The sequence below is a fragment of the Prionailurus bengalensis genome, chromosome A2 (genome assembly GCF_016509475.1).
Source record: "Prionailurus bengalensis isolate Pbe53 chromosome A2, Fcat_Pben_1.1_paternal_pri, whole genome shotgun sequence".
NCBI lineage: Eukaryota > Metazoa > Chordata > Mammalia > Carnivora > Felidae > Prionailurus > Prionailurus bengalensis.
This window is the reverse complement of record NC_057348.1, coordinates 111,704,782-111,720,425: the sequence shown is the minus strand read 5'-3', so window position 1 is coordinate 111,720,425 and position 15,644 is coordinate 111,704,782. Positions and strand designations below refer to the sequence as shown.

Genomic DNA, 15,644 nt, shown 5'->3' with positions numbered 1-15,644 from the left:
AAGCGTGAATCCCTGTTATACCTACATACTAACTCTACCGAGGACGTTCGCGAAAACGTAGGTTTGCCAGCCCTGCCTTGGAGCACGTTCCAATTCGCTCAGGCTCCTAGCTACCCAGTCGAAAGAGCGGTTGCCCTCTGCTGGTCAGAAGTGCGTAATGCATCTGAAGGAGAGAAATTTCCTAGGGGCGTGCCAGCTGGCGGATGACGGAGAAACCCGGCGTCCGGAGATAGGCGGTTTTGCCTGCGTCAGCGGCGCGCGCCGCGGGAAACCTGACAGGCCGCATGGCTGCGGGTTGTTCAGAGGCTCCGCCGCCGAAGGCGGCCTCTGAGGGACCAGTGGCGGGACCGGCCGGCGTCCTGCCCTGCCTAGAGCTGCCAACCTACGCTGCCGCGTGTGCGCTGGTGAATAGCCGCTACTCCTGCCTGGTGGCGGGGCCGCACCGAAGACACATCGCGCTTTCGCCGCGCTACCTTAACAGGAAACGCACCGGTATCCGAGAACAGCTCGATGCGGAACTCCTGCGCTACTCCGAGAGGTATCAGTCTCTCCGTCTTTTCCTCCGCGGAGCGGATAACGCCATAACGTAGCTTGCCCCCCTTTCTTTTAGGCGCGGGGAGGGGGGGGTTGCTGGTGGACGTGCTGATGGCGTCGCAGAAAAGGGGTGAACGGGAGAGAACGCGCCGGCCACCTCGAGCTTATACTCGAGACGTTATGGAGTTTCCAACTAGCCGAAATTTCCAGTGTGTCCCTAGTCGGGATCTGTTCTTACCGTTTCATGGACAAGAAGGGAAGCGTGAAGGTGACGTGAATTGTGCGGGCGGAGCCGGTGGGGAAGCTTGTTTTAGAACTGGCGTGTATGGGTAAGAATAGATCAGGGGTCTGGAGACCCGGTAAGCCAGTTCTGTGTTTTCCCATTTGACAGTGGGAGTTTCGAATGCATTACTTCAACATACTGTCTCTCATTCTGTAGAAAACTGTACATATTAGTACAGTCTTTTGTTGGTAAACCGTGACGAAGTTTCTGGTTTTTATTTTGGCCCTGGTATTTTCCTTGGGTTCTCTTCTCGTGGGCCTGATCACGGATGAGAGAAGCAATATTTCTGTTTTGTTTTTAAGAGCAGTTTATTAAGTCTTAATTGGAGTGAAAAAAAACTTTGTGGTGCATTTAAGTTAATACGTTCAATAGAAACTTGGAGACTCTTGGAGTTTTGAGAGTGGAGGGTCAGAGGGAGGGGGCATATGTACGTTAATACTACTAAAGACTACTTTGTCTCGAAAGCAAGGGTTGTAAAACTAGGGTGAGTGGAATCCCTAGGGATTCCTTGTTGCTCTTAAGGAATTTCATGACCCTCCCTCCTCCCCTCTGGGAAATTTCCTTTCAGTTTTCTTGGGCAAAGTACCCAAAGTGTTCACTTTCTCAAGGGATCCTTGAACAGGTTAAGGAATCAAGCAGGTCTAGAATGTACAGCTTACTCCAAACACCTACACCCACTTTTGTGCCTATTTTGTACCTAAGGGACTTGGGATTAAAAAAAAACAAAAACAAAAAACCAAGATCCCTGTTTGAAGAAACTGTAATCTCTAGTAAAGATACAAATGTAAGCCAGGTAAATCCAATGAAGTGTTAAAATTTGCCAGAAACAAAGTAAGTTATACTGAAAGAGTAGTGAATTTGATATTAGGACCTTTTTGGAGAACAACTTAATAGGAGAAAGGTTCTTTGTGATGGTAGTATTCAAGGGAAAAGGTGTGGCATAAACAAATGGATAGTAGATATAAAATAGACTGGTTCGGTCAGAGATTTATAAGTACTATATAATTGGAGTAAGGTTTATTTTAGGGGAAGGACATTGTGTGCAGTTGGAGAGAGGAGGGCAAAGACAGCTTGGGGGACAACTCAGGATGACCATTTTGCTTTTTTCCTCCTGTCTACTAGGTTTTTGTTTTTTAACCTTTTTCTGTTTGCTTAAGCAAACTTAGCACTTCATCCTTTCAGTGTGCCCTCCAACTCCGAACTTGGTGCAGTCCGGAGAGAGTAGTACAAATCTGTGATCTCTGGGACATAATCAGACACACAGTTCAAGAAACCACACTTGGTAGCATTAGCTGATGGCTTAAGGAAGGTGAGACTGTAGACATGGAGACCAACTAAGAGACTGTTACAGTTGTCCAAGAGAAAAATTATAAGAGAGTATGTGTTTGAGAGACTTAAGGATATAAATTTGGTCATAAAATCTGGGAAGAGGCAACTATTTGATGTATTTTACCACTTACTGTAACCAATCAGTGCCTCCACTTGACAGGCTAGGGGGAAGCCACCTGAAGTGTCTCCCCGTCAGAGCCCTTATACCAGAGATACAAGGAACCAGTTGAACCATAATTTTTGTAACCAAACGATACAGTGTGACTATGTGGAGCAGGTTGCACTCTGAGCAGGTCAAGACTGCGCACTCTACACCCTCCTCCCCCACCCCCACCATTACTTGTGGGCTGTGGTTAAGACTCTGGCTTACTCATTGCTGATAAAGCAGCACACATTAACTGTGTATTTCTAAGTAGGGACAGAACATGGAACATACCAACAATTGTAATGTCAGTCAACCACTTATGTATAGTTAGATTTATAGATTTCGGGGCCATCCTATAGAATCAGGAGGACTTGCTTCTCTTTTTGTAAGAAACAAGGAAAAGAGAGTGTTGGAAGGTGGAGGATGCACAATAAAGTATCCCCTAAACTGAGAAGGCACTTTGAGATTAGAAAATGAAGCAGGTGACTCCATACAGTTTACACAGTTTTATTCAGGGTAACTTACTGACCCGGGGGATTGGGCAGGTGATGATCCAAGTAGCTGCACAGCTGTTCTTCACAAAGTCTAGACCTCAGTCCACAGATTTTATAGGGTGTGAAGGGATGTGCAGAGGGCACTTTGGTGAGGTCACAGGGTTTAACACTTAACAGACCCTGTGGCACCACATGTACTCCAAATGATGGGGGAGGAAAGTACATTACCTCTACTAGTTATCTAAACAACTTTAGGGAAGATCACAACAAGCCTTCCCATATTCTGGTCAGGGCATACCTAACCTCCAGGGGGCCCGGGACATGTAGCCCTGAGGGAGGTGATGGCCTGGACGTGAACAGGATGGAGGGTGCAACATGGAGTCAGTATTGTCAGCATTGGCATGCTTTACCCGCAACATGTTTATGGCCCGTGCAGTCTTTACGTGACATTCTTCCATGATGGCCCAAGAGCAAGATGTTGAGAGTTAGTTGGCTTGCATACCTATGTCACAGCAGTAATATAAATGGCCACATGAGGTTAATATACCTATAAAAGAAAACATTTAGTAGTTCCCCAGTGACTTGGTAAAGAGGTGAGTCATCAAGTGAAGGTATCAGCAGAAGAGATCCTCTCCAAAGACCCAGCCTCAAAGTGATTGTGAATTTGACCTTAAGTTATGGCTCACAAGAGGGAGATGCTTCCTGAGGCAACAGGGACAGAGGGACATCAGCAGTGCCAGGCTGGGGCAGTAGGACAGATGTTTCAAAGTGAGTAGACATGGCAAATCTTCATTTAGCAACAACACAGTAGCTGTTTGGTCTCCATAGCAACCTGACTTTTCATCATTCCTCACTCTTGAGTGACAGGGACGACTCCAGCTACTTCCTGCTGAAAAGGGGCATAGATCAGGATTCAAGGAGTGAAACTGTCTTTCATCCAGTTACAGGTAGCCCCTGGTATTACGTTGAGCCCTCTATCCTTCATAGAGCCATTTTTTTTGGAACTCTAATGTGTAGTCTTCGCTTCTTATTACACATTTCATAATGAAGTAAATCAGGTCAGTTCAGTTAAACAGTTGTCTCATGGCTTTCAGTCAGGCCTATAGTGTGTAAGTAGTCAGGCAGAAAATTATCCAAATAATCAAGGAAATCATTAGAAGTCAGGATCCAGCTAGTATGGTAAACAAGAAACATGCAAGGACAATTACAACTAGACTCTTACACCCATAGAGGTATGTTACTGAAACATAGTTTTTTCTCTCCAAAATCACCCTCATTTCCATCAACAATAGCCAAAATAAGACTAATATGTTTGTAAAACAAGTCCATTTTTCACAAATTTGGCCCAAATATTTTTGTAAATACAGCAAGAATAGTAACTGGCCTTACATGTTCTCTCAGATCTGCTTTGCTGGAACTTTTTTTTCATAAGGAATTTCAGATCGAGCTTTTCAAAGCCTTTCAAGGCAAAGAGCCAAACCAAATACTTGCCATCAGACTCGCTTGTAATAACTAAAGAAATGAAATACTCCCTCGCTTTTCGGGGTCCCCCAAATATCCTGAGGTTCCTGAGCCTGCCAGGAAGTGACCTTCCTTACTTAACCTCGTAAGGCTCCAGGAACCTTGTAAGCATGGTACCAGCCAGGCCAGTTATTCTAGGGGGCTTCCTTGGCACCATAAAGTCAACCCTAGTTCCTTAGCTTTCTGGTCATATCTGAGTCTATGCATGTCTTTCTCAAATGTGACATTCTAGTCAAAGCCATGGTAATAGAATCAATTTCTCTAATGGTGACCTGTTACAAGAAATTCTTACTGAATTTATGCAAATAACTTAAGTGCCATGAGGGTAAGAATACTCACCAAGAGTTTGTGAATTCAGGAGGGATCAGGTAGGGGGGAAAAGATAAAATGTTTTTTAAAATCCCGAAGAGCAAACATTAGATAATCAGTGATGTTTCAAACGAGTCATAAAAACTGTAATAATCTTCCTTGATTCCTTTAGTCATGTTATTAATTCTTGTTCAGTTTGAGTATGGTTTTCCCGTTCCCAGAAATTCTTATTTGGCTTAGTTTTATTATCTTAAGGGTATCACAAACCTGTGTTTGTCGAGAGTCCTCTCTGTGAATGTCCTTGAAGATGAAACACATTTGTAGGAGTACAAATCAGAACAGTAACTGTAAATAACAAAGGACTCAAAAATGAGCATGGTTAAAGATGTGATGAGAGTTCATTATAGTGTAATGAACATTATAGTTGATAAGGAAATTTGGTTACTTCTGGGATAGACAATACTTCAATACTTAGAATTACAAGTAATGATTATTGGGATTTTGGGATTTCATGGCGTTCACTTATGCAGTAGAACCTTAAAAGGTTGCTGACAATGCTTCCCATGTAGTGTAACATACCATAATAAATAAGCCTGATTAGTTAAAAAGACTTAATTTAGAATTTGAATTTTGGGAAATTTGTTAAAAATATCAAAGTTTTAAAGCACATGCCGAATGGTGCGCCTGGGTGGCTCAGTTGGTTAAGTGTCTGACTTTGGCTCAGGTTAAGATCTCCATCAGGTTCCTGAGTTCAAGCCCTGCGTCAGGCTCTGTGCTGACAGCTAAGAGCCTGGAGCGTGCTTTGGATTCCATGTCTCCCTCTCTCTCTACCCCTCCCTTGCCCATGCTTTGTCTCTCTCTCAAAAATAAATAAACAGGGGTGCCGGGTGGCTCAGTTGGTTAAGCGTCCAACTTTGGCTCAGGTCACGGTCTCACGGTTCATGAGGTCTAGCCCTGTGTTGGGCTCTGTTCACAGCTCAGAGCCTGGAGCCTGCTTCAGATTCTGTGTCTCCCTCTCTCTCTGCCCCTCCCCCTCTCATTCTCTCTCTCTCTCTCTCTCTCTCTCTCTCTCTCTTTCTCTCAAAAATGAATAAATGATTAAAAATATTTTTTTAAAGCACACTCTTAAGAAGAAACACAAATCATTAAAAACTTAAAACTTATTTAACCTAGGTGGCAATAAGAGATTCTAAAGGCATATACAGAAGGTTACATAGTTGTTAGCAAAACTTAGCTCTTTTAGTATTGATGAGATTTAAATTTATTAAGTGAAGACCTGATAGCAAACTTTGTATTTTCAGGGCAGATAAAGGAAAAACCTTGTACTTTTTTCTGTCAAAAACAGACCAATATTCCAGGATAATCCTCATTTCAACAGAGAGAAAAACCAAACTCCAATCATGAACCAGTATATTTTTAAAACTCATTAATTCCAGTCTTTGTCCTGACCACACATTCTTTAGCAAAGATTCCTTTTTCACAGACTTTATACAACTTTTTTTTTTTTTTAAACATTCATATTTTCTCCGGTTTTCCCTTTCTAAACCAGTCTCATTTTAGGTCACATTCCTTTCTTTTCCCTCAACAAAAATGTTCCCATTTCTCAGAATTTTCTTAACAAAAACACATATCTTATTTTCCTTGCGCACAGGGTGCTTCCTTCATTATTTCCAGTAGTCTTAATGACATTTGTTAGAATTCTTAATGCTTAGAAACTACTTTCTAGTGAAAACTAAATAGTAAGCAATATTAGTTTCAGATTTACCATAGTGATTTGAGAGGTCTACATATTACTAAATACTCATCCTGATAAGTTCACTCTTAATTCCCTTTATCTATTTCACCCATCCCCTTCATCTACCTCCCCTGTGGTAACCATCAGTTCTAAGTAGTTGAGTCTGTTTTTTGGTCTGAATCTTTTCCTCTCTGTTCATTTGTTTCTCAAATTCTGCATATGAGTGAAATCATATGGTATTTGTCTCTCTCTAACTTATTTCACTTACCATTATCCTCTCTAGATCTGTCCATGTTGTTGCAAGTGGCAAGATTTCATTCTTTTTCATGGCTGAATAATACTCCATTGAGTACATATACCACTTCTTTAACAGTTCACCTATTGGTGAACACTCAGACTACTTGCGTAATTTGGCTGTCATCAGTCATGATGCAGTAAACACATGGGTGCATATATCTTTTCACATTACTGTTTTTGTATTCTTTGGGTAAACACCCATTGGTAGAAATACTAAATCATGTGGTAATTCTGTTTTTAAATTTTTAAGCAACTTCCATACTGTTTTCTACAGTGGCTGCACCAGTTTGATTTCCAACAAAGGTGTGTGAGGGTTCCTTTTCTTCCACAACCTTCCCAACACTTGTTTCCTATATTTTTTATTATGGCCGTTGGGATGACAAGTGTGAAGTGATATGCTACTGTTGGTTTGATTTGCATTTCCTTGATGATGAGTGATATTGAGCATATTTTTGTGTGTCTGTTGGCCATCTCTGTATCTTCTTTGGAAAAATATCTCTTCATACCTTCTTCCCATTTTTTAATTGGATTATTTGTCTTTTTTATGTAAAGTTATATAAATTCTTTATGTATTTTGGATATGAACCCTTCATCTGGTATGCCATTACCAAATAACTTTTCCCATTCCATAGATTGTCTTTAGTTTTGTTGATTGTTTCCCTTGCTCTGCAGAAGCTTTTTTTTTTTTAATATATGAAATTTATTGTCAAATTGGTTTCCATACAACACCCAGTGTTCATCCCAAAAGATGCCCTCTTCAATACCCATCACCCACCCTCCCCTCCCTCCCACCCCCCATCAGCCCTCAGTTTATTCTCAGTTTTTAAGAGTCTATTATGCTTTGGCTCTCTCCCACTCTAACCTCCTTTTTTTTTTTTTTTTTCTTCCCCTCCCCCATGGGTTTCTGTTAAGTTTCTCAGGATCCACATAGAGTGAACACATATGGTATCTGTCTTTCTCTGTATGGCTTATTTCACTTAGCATAACACTCTCCAGTTCCATCTATGTTGCTACAAAGGGCCATATATCATTCTTTCTCATTGCCACGTAGTATTCCATTGTGTATATAAACCACAATTTCTTTATCCATTCATCAGTTGATGGACACTTAGGCTCTTTCCATAATTTGACTATTGTTGAGAGTGCTGCTATAAACATTGGGGTACAAGTGCCCCTATGCATCAGTACTCCTGTATCCCTTGGGTAAATTCTTAGCAGTGCTATTGCTGGGTCATAGGGTAGGTGTATTTTTAAATTTTTGAGGAACCTCCACACTGTTTTCCAGAGTGGCTGCACCAGTTTGCATTCCCACCAACAGTGCAAGAGGGTTCCCGTTTCTCCACATCCTCTCCAGCATCTATAGTCTCCTGATTTGTTCATTTTGGCCACTCTGACTGGCGTGAGGTGATATCTGAGTGTGGTTTTGATTTGTATTTCCCTGATGAGGAGTGACGTTGAGCATCTTTTCATGTGCCTGTTGGCCATCCGGATGTCTTCTTTAGAGAAGTGTCTATTCATGTTTTCTGCCCATTTCTTTACTGTATTATTTGTTTTTCAGGTGTGAGCTCTTTATAGATTTTGGATACTAGCCCTTTGTCTGATATGTCATTTGCAAATATTTTCTGATTCCGTTGGTTGCCTTTTAGTTTTGTTGATTGTTTCCTTTGCTGTGCAGAAGCTTTTTATCTTCGTGAGGTCCCAATAGTTCATTTTTGCTTTTAATTCCCTTGCCTTTGGGGATGTGTCAAGTAAGAAATTGCTATGGCTGAGGTCAGAGAGGTCTTTTCCTGCTTTCTCCTCTAGGGTTTTGATGGTTTCCTGTCTCACATTCAGGTCCTTGATCCATTTTGAGTTTATTTTTGTGAATGGTGTAAGAAAGTGGTCTAGTTTCAACCTTCTGCATGTTGCTGTCCAGTTCTCCCAGTACCATTTGTTAAAGACACTGTCTTTTTTCTATTGGATATTCTTTCCTGCTTTGTCAAAGATTAGTTGGTCATACATTTGTGGGTCTAGTTCTGGGGTTTCTATTCTATTCCCTTGGTCTGTGTGTCTGTTTTTGTGCCAATACCATGCTGTCTTGATGATGACAGCTTTGTAGTAGAGGCTAAAGTCTGGGATTGTGATGCCTCCTGCTTTGGTCTTCTTCTTCAAAATTACTTTGGCTATTCGGGGCCTTTTGTGGTTCCATATGAATTTTAGGATTGCTTATTCTAGTTTCGAGAAGAATGCTGGTGCAATTTTGATTGGGATTGCATTGAATGTGTAGATAGCTTTGGGTAGTATTGACATTTTGACAATATTTATTTTTCCAACCCATGAGCAGGGAATGTTTTTCCATTTCTTTATAACTTCTTCAATTTCCTTCATAAGCTTTCTATAATTTTGAGCATACAGATCTTTTACATCTTTGGTTAGATTTATTCCTAGGTATTTTATGCTTCTTGGTGCAATTGTGAATGGGATCAGTTTCTTTATTTGTCTTTCTGTTGCTTCATTGTTAGTGTATAAGAATGCAACTGATTTCTGTACATTGATTTTGTATCCTGCAACTTTGCTGAATTCATGTATCAGTTCTAGCAGACTTTTGGTGGAGTCTGTCGGGTTTTCCATGTATAATACCATGTCATCTGCAAAAAGTGAAAGCTTGACTTCATCTTTGCCAATTTTGATGCCTTTGATTTCCTTTTGTTGTCTGACTGCTGATGCTAGAACTTCCAACACTATGTTAAACAACAGCGGTGAGAGTGGACATCCCTGTCGTGTTCCTGATCTCAGGGAAAAAGCTCTCAGTTTTTCCCCATTGAGGATGATGTTAGCTGTGGGCTTTTCATAAATGGCTTTTATGATCTTTAAGTATATACCTTCTATCCCGACTTTCTTGAGGGTTTTTGTTAAGAAAGTTGCTGAATTTTGTCAAAGGCCTTTTCTGCATTGATTGACAGGATCATATGGTTCTTATCTTTTCTTTTAATAATGTGATGTGTCACGTTGATTGATTTGCAAATGTTGAACCAGCCCTGCATCCCAGGAATGAATCCCACTTGATCATGGTGAATAATTCTTTTTATATGCTGTTGAATTCGATTTGCTAGTGTCTTATTGAGAATTTTTGCATCCATATTCATCAGGGATATTGGTCAGTAGTTCCCTTTTTTTACTGGGTCTCTGTCTGGTTTAGGAATCAAAGTAATACCTCCATGCTTTTGGAGGTTTTCATAGAATGAGTCTGGAAGTTTTCCTTCCCTTTCTATTTTTTGGAATAGCTTGAGAAGGATAGGTATTATCTCTGCTTTAAACGTCTGGTAGAACTCCCCTAGGAAGCCATCTGGTCCTGGACTCTTATTTGTTGGGAGATTTTTGATGACTGATTCAATTTCTTCGTTGGTTATGGGTCTGTTCAATCCTGATCGAGTTTTGGAAGCGTGTGGGTGTTTAGGAATTTGTCCATTTCTTCCAGGTTGTCCAGTTTGTTAGCATATAATTTTTCATAGTATTCCCTAATAATTGCTTGTATCTCTGAGGGGTTGGTTGTAATCATTCCATTTTCATTCATGATTTTATCTATTTGGGTCATCTTTCTTTTCTTTTTGAGAAGCCTGGCTAGAGGTTTATCAATTTTGTTAATTTTTTCAAAAAACCAACTCTGGTTTCATTGATCTGCTCTACAGTTTTTTAGAGAGGACAGCAGAGAATCTATTGCTACAGAGATCAAGGGACTAAGGAACAGACAGGAGGAGCTAAAAAATGCTATAAGTGAGCTGCAAAATAAAATGGCGACAACCACAGCTCAGATTGAAGAGGCAGAGGAGAGAATAGGTGAACTAGAAGACAAAATTATGGAAAGAGGAAGCTAAGAAAAAGAGAGATTAAAAAATCCAGTAGTATGAAGGGAAAATTAGAGAACTAAGTGATGCACTAAAGAGAAATAATCTACGCATAATTGGTATTCCAGAGGAGGAAGACAGAGGGAAAGGTGCTGAAGGTGTACTTGAAGAAATAATAGCTGAGAACTTCCCTGATCTGGGGGAGGAAAAAGGCACTGAAATCCAAGAGGCACAGAGAACTCCCTTCAGACGTAACTTGAATTGATCTTCTGCATGACATATCATAATGAAACTGGCAAAATGCAAGGATAAAGAGAAAATTCTGAAAGCAGCTAGGGATAAACATGCTCTAACATGTAAGGGGAGACCAATAAGACTCCTGACAGATCTCTCTATTGAAACTTCTTGGCAGGCAAGAAAGGAATGGCAGGAAATCTTCAATGTGATGAACAGAAAAAATATGCAGCCGAGAATCCTTTATCCAGCAAGTCTGTCATTTAGAATAGAAGGAGAGATAAAGGTCTTCCCAAACAAACAAAAACTAAAGGAATTCCTCACCACTAAACCAGCCCTACAAGAGATCCTAAGGGGAATCCTGTGAGACAAAGTACCAGAGACATCACTACAAGCACGAAACCTACAGACATCACAATGACTCTAAACTCATATCTTTCTATAATAACACTGAATGTAAATGGACTAAATGCACCAACCAAAAGACATAGGGTATCAGAATGGATAAAAAAAACAAGACCCATCTATTTGCTGTCTACTAGAGACCCATTTAAGACCCGAGGACACCTTCAGATTGAAAGTGAGGGGATGGAGAACTATTTATCATGCTACTGGAAGTCAAAAGAGAGCTGGAGTAGCCATACCTATATCAGACAAACTAGACTTTAAATTAAAGGCTGTAACAAGAGATGAAGAAGGACATTATGTAATAATTACAGGGTCTATCCATCAGGAAGAGCTAACAATTATAAATGTCTATATGCCGAATACGGGAGCCTCCAAATATATAAAACAATTACAAACATAAGCAACCTTATTGATAAGAATGTGGTCATTGCAGGGGACTTTAACACCCCACTTACAACAATGGATAGATCATCTAGACACACGGTCAATAAAGAAACAAGGGCCCTGAATGATACATTGGATCAGATGGACTTGACAGATATATTTAGAACTCTGCATCCGAAAGCAACAGACTATACTTTCCTCTCGAGTGCACATGGAACATTCTCCAAGATAGATCACATACTGGGTCACAAAACAGCCCTTCATAATTATACAAGAATTGAGATCATACCATGCATACTTTAAGACCACATGCTATGAAGCTTGAAATCAACCACAGAAAAAAGTCTGGAAAACCTCCAAAAGCATGGAGGTTAAAGAACACCCTACTAAAGAATGAGTGGGTCAACCAGGCAATTAGAGAAGAAATTAAAAAATATATGGAAACAAATGAAAATGAAAATACAACAATCCAAACGCTTTGGGATGCAGCGAAGGCAGTCCTGAGAGGAAAATACATTGCAATCCAGGCCTATCTCAAGAAACAAGAAAAATCCCTTGGGGCGCCTGGGTGGCGCAGTCGGTTAAGCGTCCGACTTCAGCCAGGTCACGATCTCGCGGTCCGTGAGTTCGAGCCCCGCGTCAGGCTCTGGGCTGATGGCTCAGAGCCTGGAGCCTGTTTCCGATTCTGTGTCTCCCTCTCTCTGCCCCTCCCCCGTTCATGCTCTGTCTCTCTCTGTCCCAAAAATTAAAAAAAAAAAAAAAAAAAGAAACAAGAAAAATCCCAAATACTAAATCTAACAGCACACCTAAAGGAAATAGAAGCAGAACAGCAAAGGCAGCCTAAACCCAGCAGAAGAAGAGAAATAATAAAGATCAGAGCAGAAATAAACAATATAGAATGCAGAAGCTTTTGAGTTTGATGTAGTCTCAGTAGTTTATTTTTGCTTTTGTTTGCCTTGCCTTGAGAGACATATTGAGAAAAATGTTGCTAGGGTTGATGCCAGAAAAATGACTCCCTGTGCACTTCTCTAGGATTTTTATGGTTTCAAGTCTCACATTTTGGTCCTTAATCCATTTTGAGTTTGTGTGTATGGTTTAGACCAATTTCATTGTTTCACATGTAGTTGTCTGGTTTTCCCAACACCATTTGTTGAGGAGACTGTTTTTTTCCCCATTGTATATTTTTGCCTCCTTTATTTAAGATTAATTGACCATATTATCATGGGTTTGTTTCTAGGGCATCTATTCTGTTCCTTTGATCTTATGGGTGTGTGTTTTTTTGTGCCACTACCATACTGTTTTGATTACTGTAGTTTTGTAGTATAACTTGAAATCTAGGATTGTGGTACCTCCAGTTGTGTTTTTCTTTTTCAAGATTGCTTTGGCTGTTTGGGGTCATTTGTGATTCCATAGAAATTTTAGAATTGTTTGTTATAGTTCTGTAAAAAAATTCTGTTGGGATTTTGATAGGTATTGCATTAAATTTATAGATTGCTTTGGATACTATGGACATTTTAACAATGTTGAATCTTTCAGTCTGTGAGCGTGGAATGTCTTTCCACTTGTGTTGGCTTCAATTTCTTTCATCAATGTTTTTATTAAAAAAAATTTTTTTAATGTTTATTTTTGATAGAAACAAAGTGCAAGCAGGAGTGGGGCAGAGAGAGAGGGAGACAGAATCTGAAGCAAGATCCAGGCTCTGAGCTGTCAGCACAGAGCCCAATGCAGGACTCAAACTCACAAACTGTGAGATTATGACCTGAGCCAAAGTTGGACACTTAACCGATTGAACCACCCAGGCTCCCCTTTCATCAATGTTTTATAGTCTTCAGAGTACAGGTATTTCATCTCCTTGGTTAAGTTTATTCCTAGTTTATTCATTATTTATGGTGCAATCATAAGTGGGATTGTTTTCTTAATGTCTTTATGTTACTTCATTATTAGTGTATGGAAACAAAACAGATTCTGTATATTGATTTTGTATACTGTGACCTTACTGAATTCATTTATCAGTTCTAGTAGGTTTTTGGTGGAGTGTTTCAGGTTTTCTGTATATAGTATCATGTACAAATGGTGAAATTTTTGCCTCTTCCTTACCATTTGGATGCCTTTTATTTCTTTTCATTGTCTGATTGCTATGGCTAGCACTTCCAGAAAAAAGTAGTGATAGCAGACATCTTTGTCTTGTTCCTGATCTTAGTGGGAAAGTTCTTGGTTTTTCACCATTAAGTATGATGTTAGCTGTGGGTTTTTCTTATATGGCCTTTGTTATGTTAAGGTGTGTTCCCTCTAACCTACTTTGTTCGGGTTTTTCCTCATGCATGGATGTAGCACTTTGTTAAATGCCTTTTCTGCATTATTTGAAATGATAGCATTTTTATCCTTCCTCTTTTTGATGGGGTTATCACACTGACTTGTAAATACTGAATCTTTTGATCATGGTGAATAAATTTTTTAAAAGTATTGATGTATTCACTTTGCTAATATTTTGTTGAGGGATTTTGCATTTTTGTCTTCTTTAAATGTTTGATAGAATTCACCTGTGAAGCCATTTGGTCCTGGACTTTCGTTTGTTGGGAGTTTTTTAGATTATTCATTCAGTTTCATTGCTGGTAATCAATCTGTTCAAATTTTCTACTTCTTTGTTGAGTTTTGGGCAGTTATATGTTTCTAGGAGGTTACCTATTCTAGGTTGTCTAATTTGTTGGCATACAGTTTTAAGTAATCTCTTAAAATCTTTTGTATTTCTGTGATGTTGGTATTTCCCTTTCAATTCTGATTTTGAGTTCTCTTTTTGTCTCTCTCTTGATGAGTGTGGCTAAAGGTTTTTCAATTTTGTTGATCCTGTTAATGAACCAGGTCTCGGTTTCATCTGTTCCATTTTTTTTTTTTAATTTCTCTTTTGTTTGTTTATGCTCTAAACTTTATTATTTCCTTCCTGCTACCAGTTTGGGGTTTTGTTTGTTTTTTTTTCTAGCTCCTTTGGGTTTAAGATTAGGTTGTTTGAGATTTTTTTCTTGTTTCTTGAGGTAGGCCTGTATTTCTATAAACTTCTCTCTTAGAACACCTTTTACAGCATCCAAAAACATTTTGGACCGTTGTATTTTCATTTTAATTGATCTCCATGTATTTTTTGATTTCTTTGATTTCTTGGCTGACCCATTCACAGTTTAGTAGCCTCTTATGTAGTTTCCATGCATTTGTGTTCTTTTTAGGTTTTTTCTTGTGGTTGATTTCTACTTTGATAGCATTAAGGTTGGAAAAGATTCATAATATGACTTCAGTCTTTTTTAATTTGTTGAGTCTTGTGGGCTAACATATCTCTTTTGGAGAACTCTCCGTGTGCATTTGAAAAGAATGTGTATTCCCTATTACAGGATTGAATGTTCTGAATAGATCCAAAAGATATATCTGTTCTAATGTGTCATTCAGAGCCACTGTTTTCTTGTTGATTTTCTGTTTGGATAATGGAGGTGGGTGTTAAAGACCTCTACTATTATCGTATTATTATATTACTATTGATTACTTCCTTTATGTTTGTTATTATGTTTAGTGGTGATGAATTTCTTTCACTTAGGTTGGGAAAGTCTCTATCTCTCCTTTTATTCTGAATGATAGCCTTGCTGGATAGAGTATCCTTGTTGCAGGTTTTCTCTTAACAGCACTTTTAATGTATCAAGCCACTCCCTTCTGGTCTAAAGGGTTTCTGCTGAAAAACCCTCTGTTAGCCTTATGAAGTTTCTTGTGTGTAACTTTTCTTTTCTCTTGCTGCTTTTTAAATTCTCTCTTTATCATTACTTTTTGCCATTTTAATTAATGCATGTCTTGGTATGGACATCTTTGGTTTGCTTTTGTTACGGGCTCTCTCTGCCTCCTGGATCTGGTTGTCTTTTTCCTTCCCCAGATTCAGAAAGTTTTCAGCTATTACTTCTTCTTTTTGCTCCCTGTGTCTCACTTCTTCTTCTGGGATCCTTATAATGCAAATGTTATTATGCTTGATAGTGTCCTGAGTTCCTTTAATCTATTTTCAGTTTTTATTATCCATTTCACTCCTGTTCCATCTTGATGGCTTTCCATCATGCTTTCCTGTAGATCACTGACCCATTCTATTTTCTCTAGCTGTTATTTATTCCCTGTAGTGTATTTT

General features: G+C 39.4%; 1 protein-coding gene across 1 annotated transcript in view; it reads left to right on the top strand.

Annotated features, from left to right (window-relative positions):
• Positions 1-245: 245 nt before the first annotated feature.
• POLR1F (RNA polymerase I subunit F) overlaps positions 246-15,644 on the top strand; it is a 30,319-nt gene continuing 14,920 nt past the window's right edge. Inside the window, exon 1 of the mRNA XM_043589053.1 lies at positions 246-538. Within this exon, the coding sequence (XP_043444988.1) occupies positions 285-538 (254 nt within the window). The 5' untranslated portion in view covers positions 246-284. The remainder of the gene's footprint in view (positions 539-15,644) is intronic.